Below are 13,127 nucleotides of genomic sequence, written 5' to 3' on the forward strand. Positions count from 1 at the left end.
TCCAATTGGATATTGCCACTATGGCCCCTCCCCATAAGAACTTTGTCAAACAGCTGTCAAAGCGTTCTAATTTGCATATTCTCATGGAATGTAACTGTCATGGAACATTGGCTCCAACATGGTGCCAATTAAATGAAAGAAAAAATGATCTATTGTTGAGCTGTTGTCTGTGTGTCCTCTGGGCCCTGGTCAAATGTAAATGCACTACTTAGGGAATTGGGTGCCATTTGGGAACCAACTTATATCTATGACAGAGCCAGACCACTCTGTCTCCTCTTTCTCCCTACAGACAAGTGTTTATTAATACATGTAAACCGAATCATAGTCGCCAGGGCAACGCATAGCAGCCCACTGACTGGTGGAGAGGAGGCAGAGTCAATCCTCTCTCTCTCTATCTCTTTCTTTCTCCCTGTCTCTTTCTCTCTCTCTCTCTCTCTCTCTCTCTCTCTCTCTCTCTCTATCTCTCTCTCTCTCCCTCTCTCTCTCTTTCATGTCTCCTTCCTTTCTCTCTTATCCTCCCCTCACTCTCTCTTCTCCAGACCCACTGCCTCAGTTTCATCTTGTGGATATACTGTCTAAGGACGGAGGAGAGGAGAAAAGGATTGGAGAGAAAGTATCTGCTGAATGGTAAGTTTATCAAACATATCTAATAACATCAACTTCAAGTCTGTGCGTTTTTTTGAGATCGTGGTCAAACAGCTACTTGAAGTGTGTTTCTGGATCGGTTTTCAGAGTGTTTATCTGTAAAGCAGAGACACAGTTATTTATGTCCTGATAAAGTAGTTGTTTAGTACCTTTCTGAATCTGAATAATCTGCTGTAGGGCAGTTTGTGGGCAGTCAACTGTAGGGCAGTTTATTGGCAGTCAACTGTAGGGCAATTTGTGGACAGTCAACTGTAAGGAAATTTGTGGACAGTCAACTGTAAGGCAGTTTGTGGACAGTCAACTGTAGGGAAGTTTGTGGACAGTCAACTGTAAGGCAGTTTGTGGACAGTCAACTGTAGGGCAGTTTGTGGACAGTCAACTGTAGGGCAGTTTGTGGACAGTCAACTGTAGGGCAGTTTGTGGGCAGTCAACTGTAGGGAAGTTTGTGGACAGTCAACTGTAGGGCAGTTTGTGGACAGTCAACTGTAGGGCAGTTTGTGGACAGTCAACTGTAAGGCAGTTTGTGGACAGTCAACTGTAAGGCAGTTTGTGGGCAGTCAACTGTAGGGCAGTTTGTGGACAGTCAACTGTAAGGCAGTTTGTGGACAGTCAACTGTAGGGCAGTTTGTTGGCAGTCAACTGTAGGGCAGTTTGTGGACAGGCAACTGTAGGGCAGTTTATGGACAGTCAACTGTAGGGCAGTTTGTGGGCAGTCAACTGTAAGGCAGTTTGTGGGCAGTCAACTGTAAGGCAGTTTGTGGACAGTCAACTGTAGGGCAATTTGTGGACAGTCAACTGTAGGGCTTTTTGTGGACAGTCAACTAAGGCAGTTTGTGGGCAGTCAACTGTAAGGCAATTTGTGGACAGTCAACTGTAGGGCAGTTTGTGGGCAGTCAACTGTAAGGCAGTTTGTGGGCAGTCAACTGTAAGGCAATTTGTGGACAGTCAACTGTAGGGCTTTTTGTGGACAGTCAACTGTAAGGCAGTTTGTGGACAGTCAACTGTAAGGCAATTTGTGGACAGTCAACTGTAAGGCAGTTTGTGGGCAGTCAACTGTAAGGCAGTTTGTGGGCAGTCAACTGTAAGGCAGTTTGTGGACAGTCAACTGTAAGGCAGTTTGTGGGCAGTCAACTGTAAGGCAGTTTGTACATGTACATAGGCGGGAGACTCATGACGGAGGCTCTGTAGGAATGTGTCTTCTCCATGCGTACCCTGCCCAGGCAGGAAGAGAGAGACAGCTGGTGCCCCCCGCCATGCCGGTAACTGTCCATCCTAGGACGCCGGCGACACTGCAGAGAGACTGGCACTGAAAACAGTGGTCCTCGCGTAATTCACATATTTTAAATGTACATAAATTGACACAGAGGGGTACAGAGGGGGTAAAGCTGGGTAGTTTTCCAGAGTTCATTCACAGGTTACAAAAACTGACACAGGAAGTACTTGTTTACAGCAGTGGTTTTCTTTTGAGTTAGCATCTCATATTTTTTTTTTTTTTTTGGGGGGGGGGGGGGGTTACCTCCAAAGACTGGTCCTGACAAGGACAGATGGTTTTGTTTAATTGGTGGGTTCACAAAAAAACACTAAAACGTCAACAACGAGTCCAGTAATGAGTAATAAGTGAGTCTTACAGAATAGGCTAAAGCTAGCTCCGGCTAGCTTAACGAGCCGAGTCATTACAGCTAAACACCGAGCGTAGTCTTCCTGACGCAGTATGAATAGTTTGTCCATCGACTGGTACGTGACATGTTAGGACGATGTACTCTGTAATGTACTCTATGTCATAACAGTTGCTAAAGCGTTAGAGCCAGAGGCTACAAGCCAGGCTTAGAGGGTGTCACAGTGTTTCTGTGAATGCCTGTGTATTAGGATACAAGTCAATGTGTCCCCCCCATAAGAATAAGAGTAAACGCACATAGCGTGTGTGTGTGTGTGTGTGTGTGTGTGTGTGTGTGTGTGTGTGTGTGTGTGTGTGTGTGTGTGTGTGTGTGTGTGTGTGTGTGTGTGTGTGTGTGTGTGTGTGTGTGTGATCCCAGCTGTCAGTTGGTCCTAGGCTAGGGCAGCTGTCCCGTGGTGACTGACGTTCTTTAGGCTTATTGCTGTAATGCACCCCACCTCACCGTAACCCCTACCCCGCCTGGCCCCTTCCTCTGTTTCCAGTTCACTAAAACATCCTAATCGAAGACAACACCACCCCAGTCTGTTGAATGTGTTTCAACCTGTAGACTCTGTGGTTGGCATGCCTGTCCGCCAAAACAAACTGTTTCCTATTTGGTCTCGGCTGGCTTTTTCTACAATATCACATTATTACGTTTACAATATTACTCACAACTTCTGTTCACTCTTCATCTTCCTCCTCTTCATCACAGGGCATATGGAAGACCAAGAGACTGAGCTGCCGATGGACCCAGAAATATGCTTCGATCCGCTGTTCATCGACGAGGAAGATAAGAATGGGGACGATGGTGTTGAAGCGGAGACAGGCGCTTCATTCCAGCCTCTACTGGGAGTTATCGGTACAGACACAGTCCTGACGGGCTCAGCTCACAGTCAGTCCTCCCTATCGGATACCTGCAGAGAGACACACCTGGATGAGACACGAGCCCAGTTCAAGGACATGGACACCATGTTTAGAAGTCGTGTCGGAGAAACGACAGACTCGTTTGGGTCTCACCTGTCGACGACGGCCCAAATTAACACACACCTTAGTGGGGTAGGACAGATTCAGCCACACCGTAGTGGGGTAGGAGAGATTCAGCCACACCTTAGTGGGTTAGGACAGATTCAGCCACACCTTAGTGGGGTAGGAGAGATTCAGCCACACCTTAGTGGGTTAGGACAGATTCAGCCACACCTTAGTGGGGTAGGAGAGATTCAGCAACACCTTAGTGGGTTAGGACAGATTCAGCCACACCTTAGTGGGGTAGGAGAGATTCAGCCACACCTTAGTGGGGTAGGACAGATTCAACCACACCTTAGTGGGGTAGGAGAGATTCAGCCACACCTTAGTGGGTTAGGACAGATTCAGCCACACCTTAGTGGGGTAGGAGAGATTCAACCACACCTTAGTGGGTTAGGACAGATTCAGCCACACCTTAGTGGGGTAGGAGAGATTCAGCCACACCTTAGTGGGTTAGGACAGATTCAGCCACACCTTAGTGGGGTAGGAGAGATTCAGCCACACCTTAGTGGGTTAGGACAGATTCAACCACACCTTAGTGGGGTAGGACAGATTCAGCCACACCTTAGTGGGTTAGGACAGATTCAGCCACACCTTAGTGGGGTAGGAGAGATTCAGCCACACCTTAGTGGGTTAGGACAGATTCAGCCACACCTTAGTGGGGTAGGAGAGATTCAGCCACACCTTAGTGGGTTAGGACAGATTCAACCACACCTTAGTGGGGTAGGACAGATTCAACCACACCTTAGTGGGGTAGGACAGATTCAACCACACCTTAGTGGGGTAGGACAGATTCAACCACACCTGAGGGAGATGGATGACCTATTGAAGAGTTGTGAGGACATGACAGGTGTCTCCATCACCTCCTGCCTGTCCACCATGTACACAGACACACACCTGTCTGGACCAGCTCAGAACCAGAACCAGTCAGACATACAGAAGATGGTTGCTATGATGGGGAGCTGTGGTGGTAATGACCGTCACACAGGTGCCTCCATCCTGACCTACACAGACACACACGTGGAGGAGTCTAGGAACCAGTGCCAAAGTCACCTGAAGGAGGTGGAATCCATTTTGGATCAGAGTGGAGCCAAAGGAGCCGCTGTCCAGCCTCAGTTGCCTCCCCTTACCTCTGCAGGCACTCAGCTGAGTGGCACTATGGCTGAGTATCAGACAGAGCTAATGGCGATGCTGGCCATGTTAGAGAACTGTATGGAGGAGGCAGGGATTACCTTTGACCCTTTAGAGTGGACTTACCCTAGTTTACCCAAAGGATACGGCCAACACAACACCAACATGAAAAAGGTAACACAAGACAGACACACGGAGAGAGGAGTAGCAACACAAGGACACAAGGAGAGAGGAGTAGCAACACAAGGACACAAGGAGAGAGGAGTAGCAACACAAGGACACATGGAGTCTGTGGGATGTGTGGATATGAAGCAATATTTGGGAAGTACCTTTGGCCGATTTGAGCCCCCAAGCTATCAAGCTATCTCCACAGAGAGACACTCGGATGGGTCAGGAGACTGTGGAGATACACACACTACAGGGTCCATGTCCACGGTGGTGTGTGACGAGGACACAGAAGGACATGTCTCCGGCGTTTCTGTGGGGGACACAGAGGCTCACATTATCTGGGGTCAACAACTAGAGACAGGGCTGGGAGGGGTGGAGGAGTTGGAGGTGTTGGGTACTGTGCTAGAAGGGTGCATCGAGGAGGTGGAGAAACTGGAGAAGAGACGGAATGAACTGATGGGAGAGCTGCAGGTACTGAGAGAGGAGAAGACGGGGACAGAGGAAGGGAGTGAAGGAGGGCAGGCGGCACAGTTAAGCCAGGTGCTGAATATTGAGGCAGACGGGAGGAGGGAGGCGCGGATGAGGGAGTGGCAGTCTTTGAGGGCTGAGAGGAGTGAGGAGCAGAGGAGGCTGTCCAGTGTGCGTCTGGAGAGGCAGGGTCTTCAGGAGGAGATGAGGAGGCTGAAGAGGAGGCTGTTCTCTGTCGCCAGGGAGTGTGCTCACAACCAGGTCACCCTGGCAACCCAGCAGCGTGATGTTGCCCAGCTAAACAAAGAACAGGTAGGGGCTGGAGTTTTCTTCTGACCAGTCCAGAACTTTCTGAGTAGCCATGAAATGTCTGGGTGTTCAGGATATACATTAGTATCCACTACACTTCTGGGTGTTCAGGATATACATTAGTATCCACTACACTTCTGGGTGTTCAGGATATACATGAGAATCCACTACACTTCTGGGTGTTCAGGATATACATGAGTATCCATTACACTTCTGGGTGTTCAGAATATACATTAGTATCCACTACACTTCTGGGTGTTCAGGATATACATGAGTATCTATTACACTTCTGGGTGTTCAGGATATACATTAGTATCCACTACACTTCTGGGTGTTCAGGATATACATGAGTATCCACTACACTTCTGGGTGTTCAGAATATACATTAGTATCCATTACACTTCTGGGTGTTCAGGATATACATTAGTATCCACTACACTTCTGGGTGTTCAGGATATACATTAGTATCCACTACACTTCTGGGTGTTCAGGATATACATGAGAATCCACTACACTTCTGGGTGTTCAGAATATACATTAGTATCCACTACACTTCTGGGTGTTCAGGATATACATTAGTATCCACTACACTTCTGGGTGTTCAGGATATACATTAGTATCCACTACACTTCTGGGTGTTCAGAATATACATTAGTATCCACTACACTTCTGGGTGTTCAGAATATACATTAGTATCTATTACACTTCTGGGTGTTCAGGATATACTTGAGTATCCACTACACTTCTGGGTGTTCCAGCACCTTTTTAATTATTATTATTTTTATTTAACCAGGTGAGACCAGTTGAGAACAAGTTCTCATTTACAACTGCGACCAGGCCAAGATAAAGCATAGCAGTGCGACAAAAACAACAACACAGAGTTACACATGGGATTAACAAACATACAGTCAATAACACAATAGAATAATCTATATACAGTGTGTGCAAATGAAGTAAGGAGGGAAGGCAATAAATAGGCCAATAGTGGCGAAGTAATTACAATTTATCAATTAATACTGGAGTGATACACGTGCAGATGAGGATGTGCAAAAGAGCAGAAAAACAAATATCGGGATGAGGCAGGAAGTGGGTTGGATGGGCTATTTACAGATGGGCTGTGTACAGCTGCAGCGATCGGGTGTCCATATACCTTCTGAGTATCCATGAATCTTCTGGGTGTTCCAGCACTTTCTGAGTATCCATGAATCTTCTGGGTGTTACAGCACCTTCTGAGAATCCATGAATCTTCTGGGTGTTCCAGCACCTTCTGAGTATCCATGAATCTTCTGGGTGTTCCAGCACCCTCTGAGTATCCATGAATCTTCTGGGTGTTCCAGCACCCTCTGAGTATCCATGAATCTTCTGGGTGTTCCAGCACTTTCTGAGTATCCATGAATCTCCTGGGTGTTCCAGCACCCTGTGAGTATCCATGAATCCCCTGGGTTTTCCAGCACCTTCTGAGTATCCATGAATCTTCTGGGTGTTCCAGCACCTTCTGAGTATCCATGAATCTTCTGGGTGTTCCAGCACCTTCTGAGTATCCATGAATCACCTGGGTGTTCCAGCACCTTCTGAGTATCCATGAATCTCCTGGGTGTTCCAGCACCTTCTGAGTATCCATGAATCTCCTGGGTGTTCCAGCACCTTCTGAGTATCCATGAATCTCCTGGGTGTTCCAGCACCCTCTGAGTATCCATGAATCTTCTGGGTGTTCCAGCACCTTCTGAGTATCCATGAATCTCCTGGGTGTTCCAGCACCTTCTGAGTATCCATGAATCTCCTGGGTGTTCCAGCACCTTCTGAGTATCCATGAATCTTCTGGTTGTTCCAGCACCCTCTGAGTATCCATGAATCTTCTGGGTGTTCCAGCACCTTCTGAGTATCCATGAATCTTCTGGGTGTTCCAGCACTTTCTGAGTATCCATGAATCTTCTGGGTGTTACAGCACCTTCTGAGAATCCATGAATCTTCTGGGTGTTCCAGCAGCCTCTGAGTATCCATGAATCTTCTGGGTGTTCCAGCACCTTCTGAGTATCCATGAATCTTCTGGGTGTTCCAGCACCTTCTGAGTATCCATGAATCTTCTGGGTGTTCCAGCACCCTCTGAGTATCCTTGAATCTCCTGGGTGTTCCAGCACCCTCTGAGTATCCATGAATCTTCTGTGTGTTCCAGCACCCTCTGAGTATCCATGAATCTACTGGGTGTTCCAGCACCTTCTGAGTATCCATGAATCTTCTGGGTGTTCCAGCACCCTCTGAGTATCCATGAATCTTCTGGGTGTTCCAGCACCCTCTGAGTATCCATGAATCTTCTGGGTGTGCCTTCTGTGCTAGACAACCTTCTGAATGTTCCTAAACCATCATTATTCCAAAACCTTATGTGCATTCTAGAACCTTCTTGAGTGTTTTTTATATCCTGAACCCCCAGAATATTGTATGAGTGTTCTAGAGTATTTCAAATGTTAAATGTTCGAGAACACTGAGTGTTCCAGAACCCTCTGCTGCGTTCATCAGAGCTCAAAAGGCAATGCAGGTTATTCTCTCTCTCTCTCTCTCTTTCGCTCTCTCTCTCGTTCTCCATCTCGCTCTCCGTCTCGCTCTCCGTCTCTTCCCCAGCTGGAACTTGACGCACTGATCGTCAAGCTGACTGAGGAGGTGTCTCAGCTTCGCTCCACCCACCAGTCCCAGCTCTCCACTCTGCAGTCCCAGCTCTCCACTCTGCAGTCCCAGCTCCAGACCCACAGCCAGACACCCAACCCCATAGAGGAGATGTCCCAGAGCAAGAGGTACTCCTGTGGGGAGTTACAGCAGTACCTGCAGGGGGGGCTCAAAGCCCTGGAGGAAAGGTATTCACTCTCAACATTGCCAGGCGTTATCATAACTCAAAGGTGGTCTTGAGTCAAGCATGGCACTAGGATTGACACAGCAATTATTATGTATGCACTTATCATGATTGATACTATGATCATGAATTATATATCATGATACCAAATTCCAATAGCCCCGGTATTGTTATTTACGGCTGCTCTTTAATTATTTGTTATTCTTATCTCTTTTTTTGTGGGGGGGGGGGGGTGGTAATTTCTTAAAACTGCATGGTTGGTTAAGGGCTTGTAACTAAGCATTTAACTGTGAGGTCTACCTACACCTGTTGTATTCAGCATTTCACTGTAAGGTCTACCTACACCTGTTGTATTCAGCATTTCACTGTAAGGTCTACTACACCTGTTGTATTCAGCATTTCACCGTGAGGTCTACTACACCTGTTGTATTCAGCATTTCACTGTAAGGTCTACCTACACCTGTTGTATTCAGCATTTCACTATGAGGTCTACTACACCTGTTGTATTCAGCATTTCACTGTAAGGTCTACTACACCTGTTGTATTCAGCATTTCACTGTAAGGTGTCCTACACCTGTTGTATTCAGCATTTCACTGTGAGGTCTACTATACCTGTTGTATTCAGCATTTCACTGTAAGGTCTACTACACCTGTTGTATTCAACATTTCACTGTAAGGTCTACTACACCTGTTGTATTCAGCATTTCACTGTAAGGTCTACTACAGCTGTTGTATTCAGCATTTCACTGTGAGGTCTACTACAGCTGTTGTATTCATCATTTCACTGTAAGGTCTACTACACCTGTTGTATTCAGCATTTCACTATAAGGTCTACTACACCTGTTGTATTCAGCATTTCACTGTAAGGTCTACTACACCTGTTGTATTCAGCATTTCACTGTAAGGTCTACTACACCTGTTGTATTCAGCATTTCACTGTAAGGTCTACTACACCTGTTGTATTCATCATTTCACTGTAAGGTCTCCCTACACCTGTTGTATTCAGCATTTCACTGTAAGGACTACTACACCTGTTTTATTCAGCATTTCACTGTGAGGTCTACTATACCTGTTGTATTCAGTATTTCACTGTAAGGTCTACTACACCTGTTGTATTCAGCATTTCACTGTAAGGTCTACTACACCTGTTGTATTCAGCATTTCACTGTAAGGTCTACTACACCTGTTGTATTCAGCATTTCACTGTAAGGTCTACTACACCTGTTGTATTCAGCATTTCACTGTAAGGTCTACTACACCTGTTGTATTCAGCATTTCACTGTAAGGTCTACTACACCTGTTGTATTCAGCATTTCACTGTGAGGTCTACTACAGCTGTTGTATTCATCATTTCACTGTAAGGTCTACTACACCTGTTGTATTCATCATTTCACTGTAAGGTCTACTACACCTGTTGTATTCAGCATTTCACAATAAGGTCTACTACACCTGTTGTATTCAGCATTTCACTGTAAGGTCTACTACACCTGTTGTATTCAGCATTTCACTGTAAGGTCTACTACACCTGTTGTATTCAGCATTTCACTGTAAGGTCTACTACACCTGTTGTATTCAGCATTTCACTGTAAGGTCTACTACACCTGTTGTATTCAGCATTTCACTGTAAGGTCTACTACACCTGTTGTATTCAACATTTCACTGTAAGGTCTACTACACCTGTTGTATTCTGCACATGTGACAAATACAATTTGATTTGATCACGTACATAGATTTGCAGATGTTTTGACAGGTCCACTGAAATTCATTATCATCTCTCCTCCTCCCCCAGGTATGAGCCAATGCTGCTGGCCCTGTTGAAGCGGAGGGAGGGGACGTCGGAGGCCCTGGTGAAGGCCAGGCAGCAGGCCCAGGAGCTGAGGGCCCGCCGGGGGCCCCTGAGGGAGGAGGGACAGCGGCTGGGGCTGCAGAGAGCCTGCCTGGAAGAGAGACTCAAACTGACAGAGACACACAGGAGAGAGGATGTAGAGCAGTATAGGGTATGATGAAATGAGGGAGGGTCCAGTAGATAAGGTTGGAATTACAAGGCTGTCCAAGACACGCTCATAACAAATAAAGGCACCTCCAACACACATAGAGACAGAGATTAGAACACCAGTCTTTCAATACATTATAAACACTAATGTCAGGTTTATGAAACCTTGTCTCCGTCCCCCCAGGAGACAGTAGACAGGCTGGAGGAGACTAGCAGAGAGCAGAAGATGGAACTGCAAATTCAGAAGAGGAAAACCAAGGAGATGGAGGAACTGAGAGACAGTCTTACGAAAGAAGTCTACCTGTACAGGTGAGACAATTGACCGTTTCAAGCTCCTAATTCAACCTTTCCGGAATTTACCACACAGCCAACAAATAATATCAGCACTGACTATTAACATTGGGGTGGCAGGGTAGCCTAGTGGTTAGAGTGTCCCCTAGCTGACAAGGTACAAATCTGTCGTTCTGCCCCTGAACAGGCAATTAACCAACTGTTTCTAGGCCGTCGTTGAAAATAAGAATTTGTTTCTTAACTGACTTGCCTAGTTAAAATAAAGGTAAAAAAAAAAATCAGTTCATTAAAATTATACATCAGTAGCTTATAACATGGTTGTTATGTTGTAAATGTTAATCTGATGCTTTTTTTGTGTTCTCCTTACAGAGGCATCGTCGAGGACCATAACAAGAATGATCTAACCAGTGTGAGGGAGGAAACATGACCCCTGGGACTAATAGAAGTCAAATGTAATCTGAGTGTACATATCATTAAGAACACCTTCCTGTTATCGCATTGCAGTTCTTGACACAAACCAGTGCGCCTGGCACCTACTACCACACTCTGTTCAAAGGCAGTTACTACCACACCCTGTTCAAAGGCAGTTACTACCACACTCTGTTCAAAGGCAGTTACTACCACACTCTGTTCAAAGGCAGTTACTACCACACCCTGTTCAAAGGGAGTTACTACCACACTCTGTTCAAAGGCACCTACTACCACACTCTGTTCAAAGGCAGTTACTACCACACTCTGTTCAAAGGCAGTTACTACCACACTCTGTTCAAAGGCAGTTACTACCACACCCTGTTCAAAGGCAGTTACTACCACACTCTGTTCAAAGGCAGTTACTACCACACTCTGTTCAAAGGCAGTTACACATGTTGCCTTGTCCATTCACACTCTGAATGGCAACACAGACACAATCCATGTCTCAACTGTCTCAAGGCTTAAAACTCCTTAAAACTTCAACCTGTCTCCTCTTCTTCATCGACACTGATTGAAGTGGATTTAACAAGTAACATCAATAAGGAATCATATCTTTCACCTGGATTCACCTGGTCAGTTAATGTCATGGAAAGAGCAGGTGTTCTTAATGTTTTGTCCACTCAGTGTAAAGAGCAGGTGTGCCTAATGTTTTGTCCACTCAGTGTAAAGAGCAGGTGTTCCTAATGTTTTGTCCACTCAGTGTAAAGAACAGGTGTGCCTAATGTTTTGTCCACTCAGTGTAAAGAGCAGGTGTTCTTAATGTTTTGTCCACTCAGTGTAAAGAGCAGGTGTGCCTAATGTTTTGTCCACTCAGTGTAAAGAGCAGGTGTTCCTAATGTTTTGTCCACTCAGTGTAAGTCAGTTTTCGGTAACGAGACGGACTACCCTTTGTCTGTACACAGTCACTTCTATTATAACCTTCTTTACAAATAGACTTTTCAGATCCATGTGTGAGTATCATCTGTAACGATAAGAGATAAGAGAGAGACATAAATAAATGTAAAAAAAAATTTTTAAACAAGTGAAAGAGAAAGATGTCTGTTTCGGACACTGGCAGCTGAAACCTGAGTTACCAATCAGGTTTGGAAAGCGGTCTCTTAAAACACCAAACTCTCAACAACATCAGTATCGTTCTATATTTAGACATTGTTAAACATCTGCAGAGCAGAAGGTTCTGGAACAGTCTGAAGATAGATGTGATTTTTGTATTCTTTATAGAGAGCATTGCGGTCATGAATAATAAAAAAAAGGGTGTTGTGTTCTTTTAAACTGTAAACTATCTTGAGTGTTGGTGAGGAGTTTGCTGCCATTAGTCAGAACACAGGGCCTGCCTTCCCAAATGGCACTCTATCCTCTACGTAGTGCACTACTTTTGACCCTGGCCCGGTGTCAGGGAACAGGGTGCCATTTGGGAAGGCCAAAGCAGCGAGAAGGAAGGTGGGCATATACGGGCAAACATGGTGGAATGTTTTAAACAATGACAGAAGCTAATGGAGTACGTTTTGAGCCCAGGGGATATAGGGAGTAATGTTCCAAATGGCACCCTATTCCCTGTGTCGTGCACTACTTTCGACCAGGACTTATAGGGAACAGGTGTACCATTAAGGACACATGTAAATAGGGAAGATATCCCCTTACACACTTATTAATAAAGCTATGGCTAGCATCAGACAGTTGGTTTTTAAAAGCAAACATGTAAAGAGGTAGGTAAAAAAAATAGTCCCTTTCTGTATTTAATAAGATTACATTAGTCATTTGTATGTCTCTCCCGGTCTGTGTTTATTAACATGGTGACTAAAACATTTTCAAACGACGCTCGTTCAAATGATGACATCAGAAATAGCAACTGTATTACTATTAAATCTGAGATCGGTCTCGCCTTAATGGGACATTGGGGGTCATGATACACTAATGGGACATTGGGGGTCATGATACACTAATGGGACATTGGGGGTAATGATACACTAATGGGACATTGGGGGTCATGATACACTAATGGGACATTGGGGGTCATGATACACTAATGGGACATTGGGGGTCATGATACACTAATGGGACATTGGGGGTCATGATACACTAATGGGACATTGGGGGTACTGATACACTAATGGGACATTGGGGGTACTGATACA

The 13,127-nt window shown here is 45.5% G+C and overlaps 1 protein-coding gene across 1 annotated transcript; it reads left to right on the forward strand.

The window, feature by feature from the left end:
- Positions 1–368: 368 nt before the first annotated feature.
- LOC135551680 (uncharacterized) lies at positions 369–12,265 on the forward strand. Its single transcript, XM_064982856.1, has 6 exons — positions 369–627; positions 3,012–5,401; positions 8,015–8,244; positions 10,030–10,237; positions 10,418–10,542; positions 10,894–12,265. Exons 2-6 carry the CDS (start codon positions 3,017–3,019, stop codon positions 10,949–10,951), a joined length of 3,006 nt encoding a protein of 1,001 aa, XP_064838928.1. The 5' UTR covers positions 369–627; positions 3,012–3,016; the 3' UTR covers positions 10,952–12,265.
- The last annotated feature ends 862 nt before the right edge of the window (positions 12,266–13,127 follow it).

This window comes from Oncorhynchus masou, chromosome 13 (assembly GCF_036934945.1).
Source record: "Oncorhynchus masou masou isolate Uvic2021 chromosome 13, UVic_Omas_1.1, whole genome shotgun sequence".
In the NCBI taxonomy this organism is placed as follows: domain Eukaryota; kingdom Metazoa; phylum Chordata; class Actinopteri; order Salmoniformes; family Salmonidae; genus Oncorhynchus; species Oncorhynchus masou.

Coding starts and splice junctions, on each gene's coding strand:
- LOC135551680 (XM_064982856.1), top strand. CDS start 3,017: ATGGAAGACCAAGAGACTGAGCTGCCGATGGACCCAGAAATATGCTTC. Junction 8,245..10,029: donor CTCAAAGCCCTGGAGGAAAG/GTATTCACTCTC, acceptor CTCCTCCCCCAG/GTATGAGCCAATGCTGCTGG. Junction 10,238..10,417: donor AGGATGTAGAGCAGTATAGG/GTATGATGAAAT, acceptor CCGTCCCCCCAG/GAGACAGTAGACAGGCTGGA.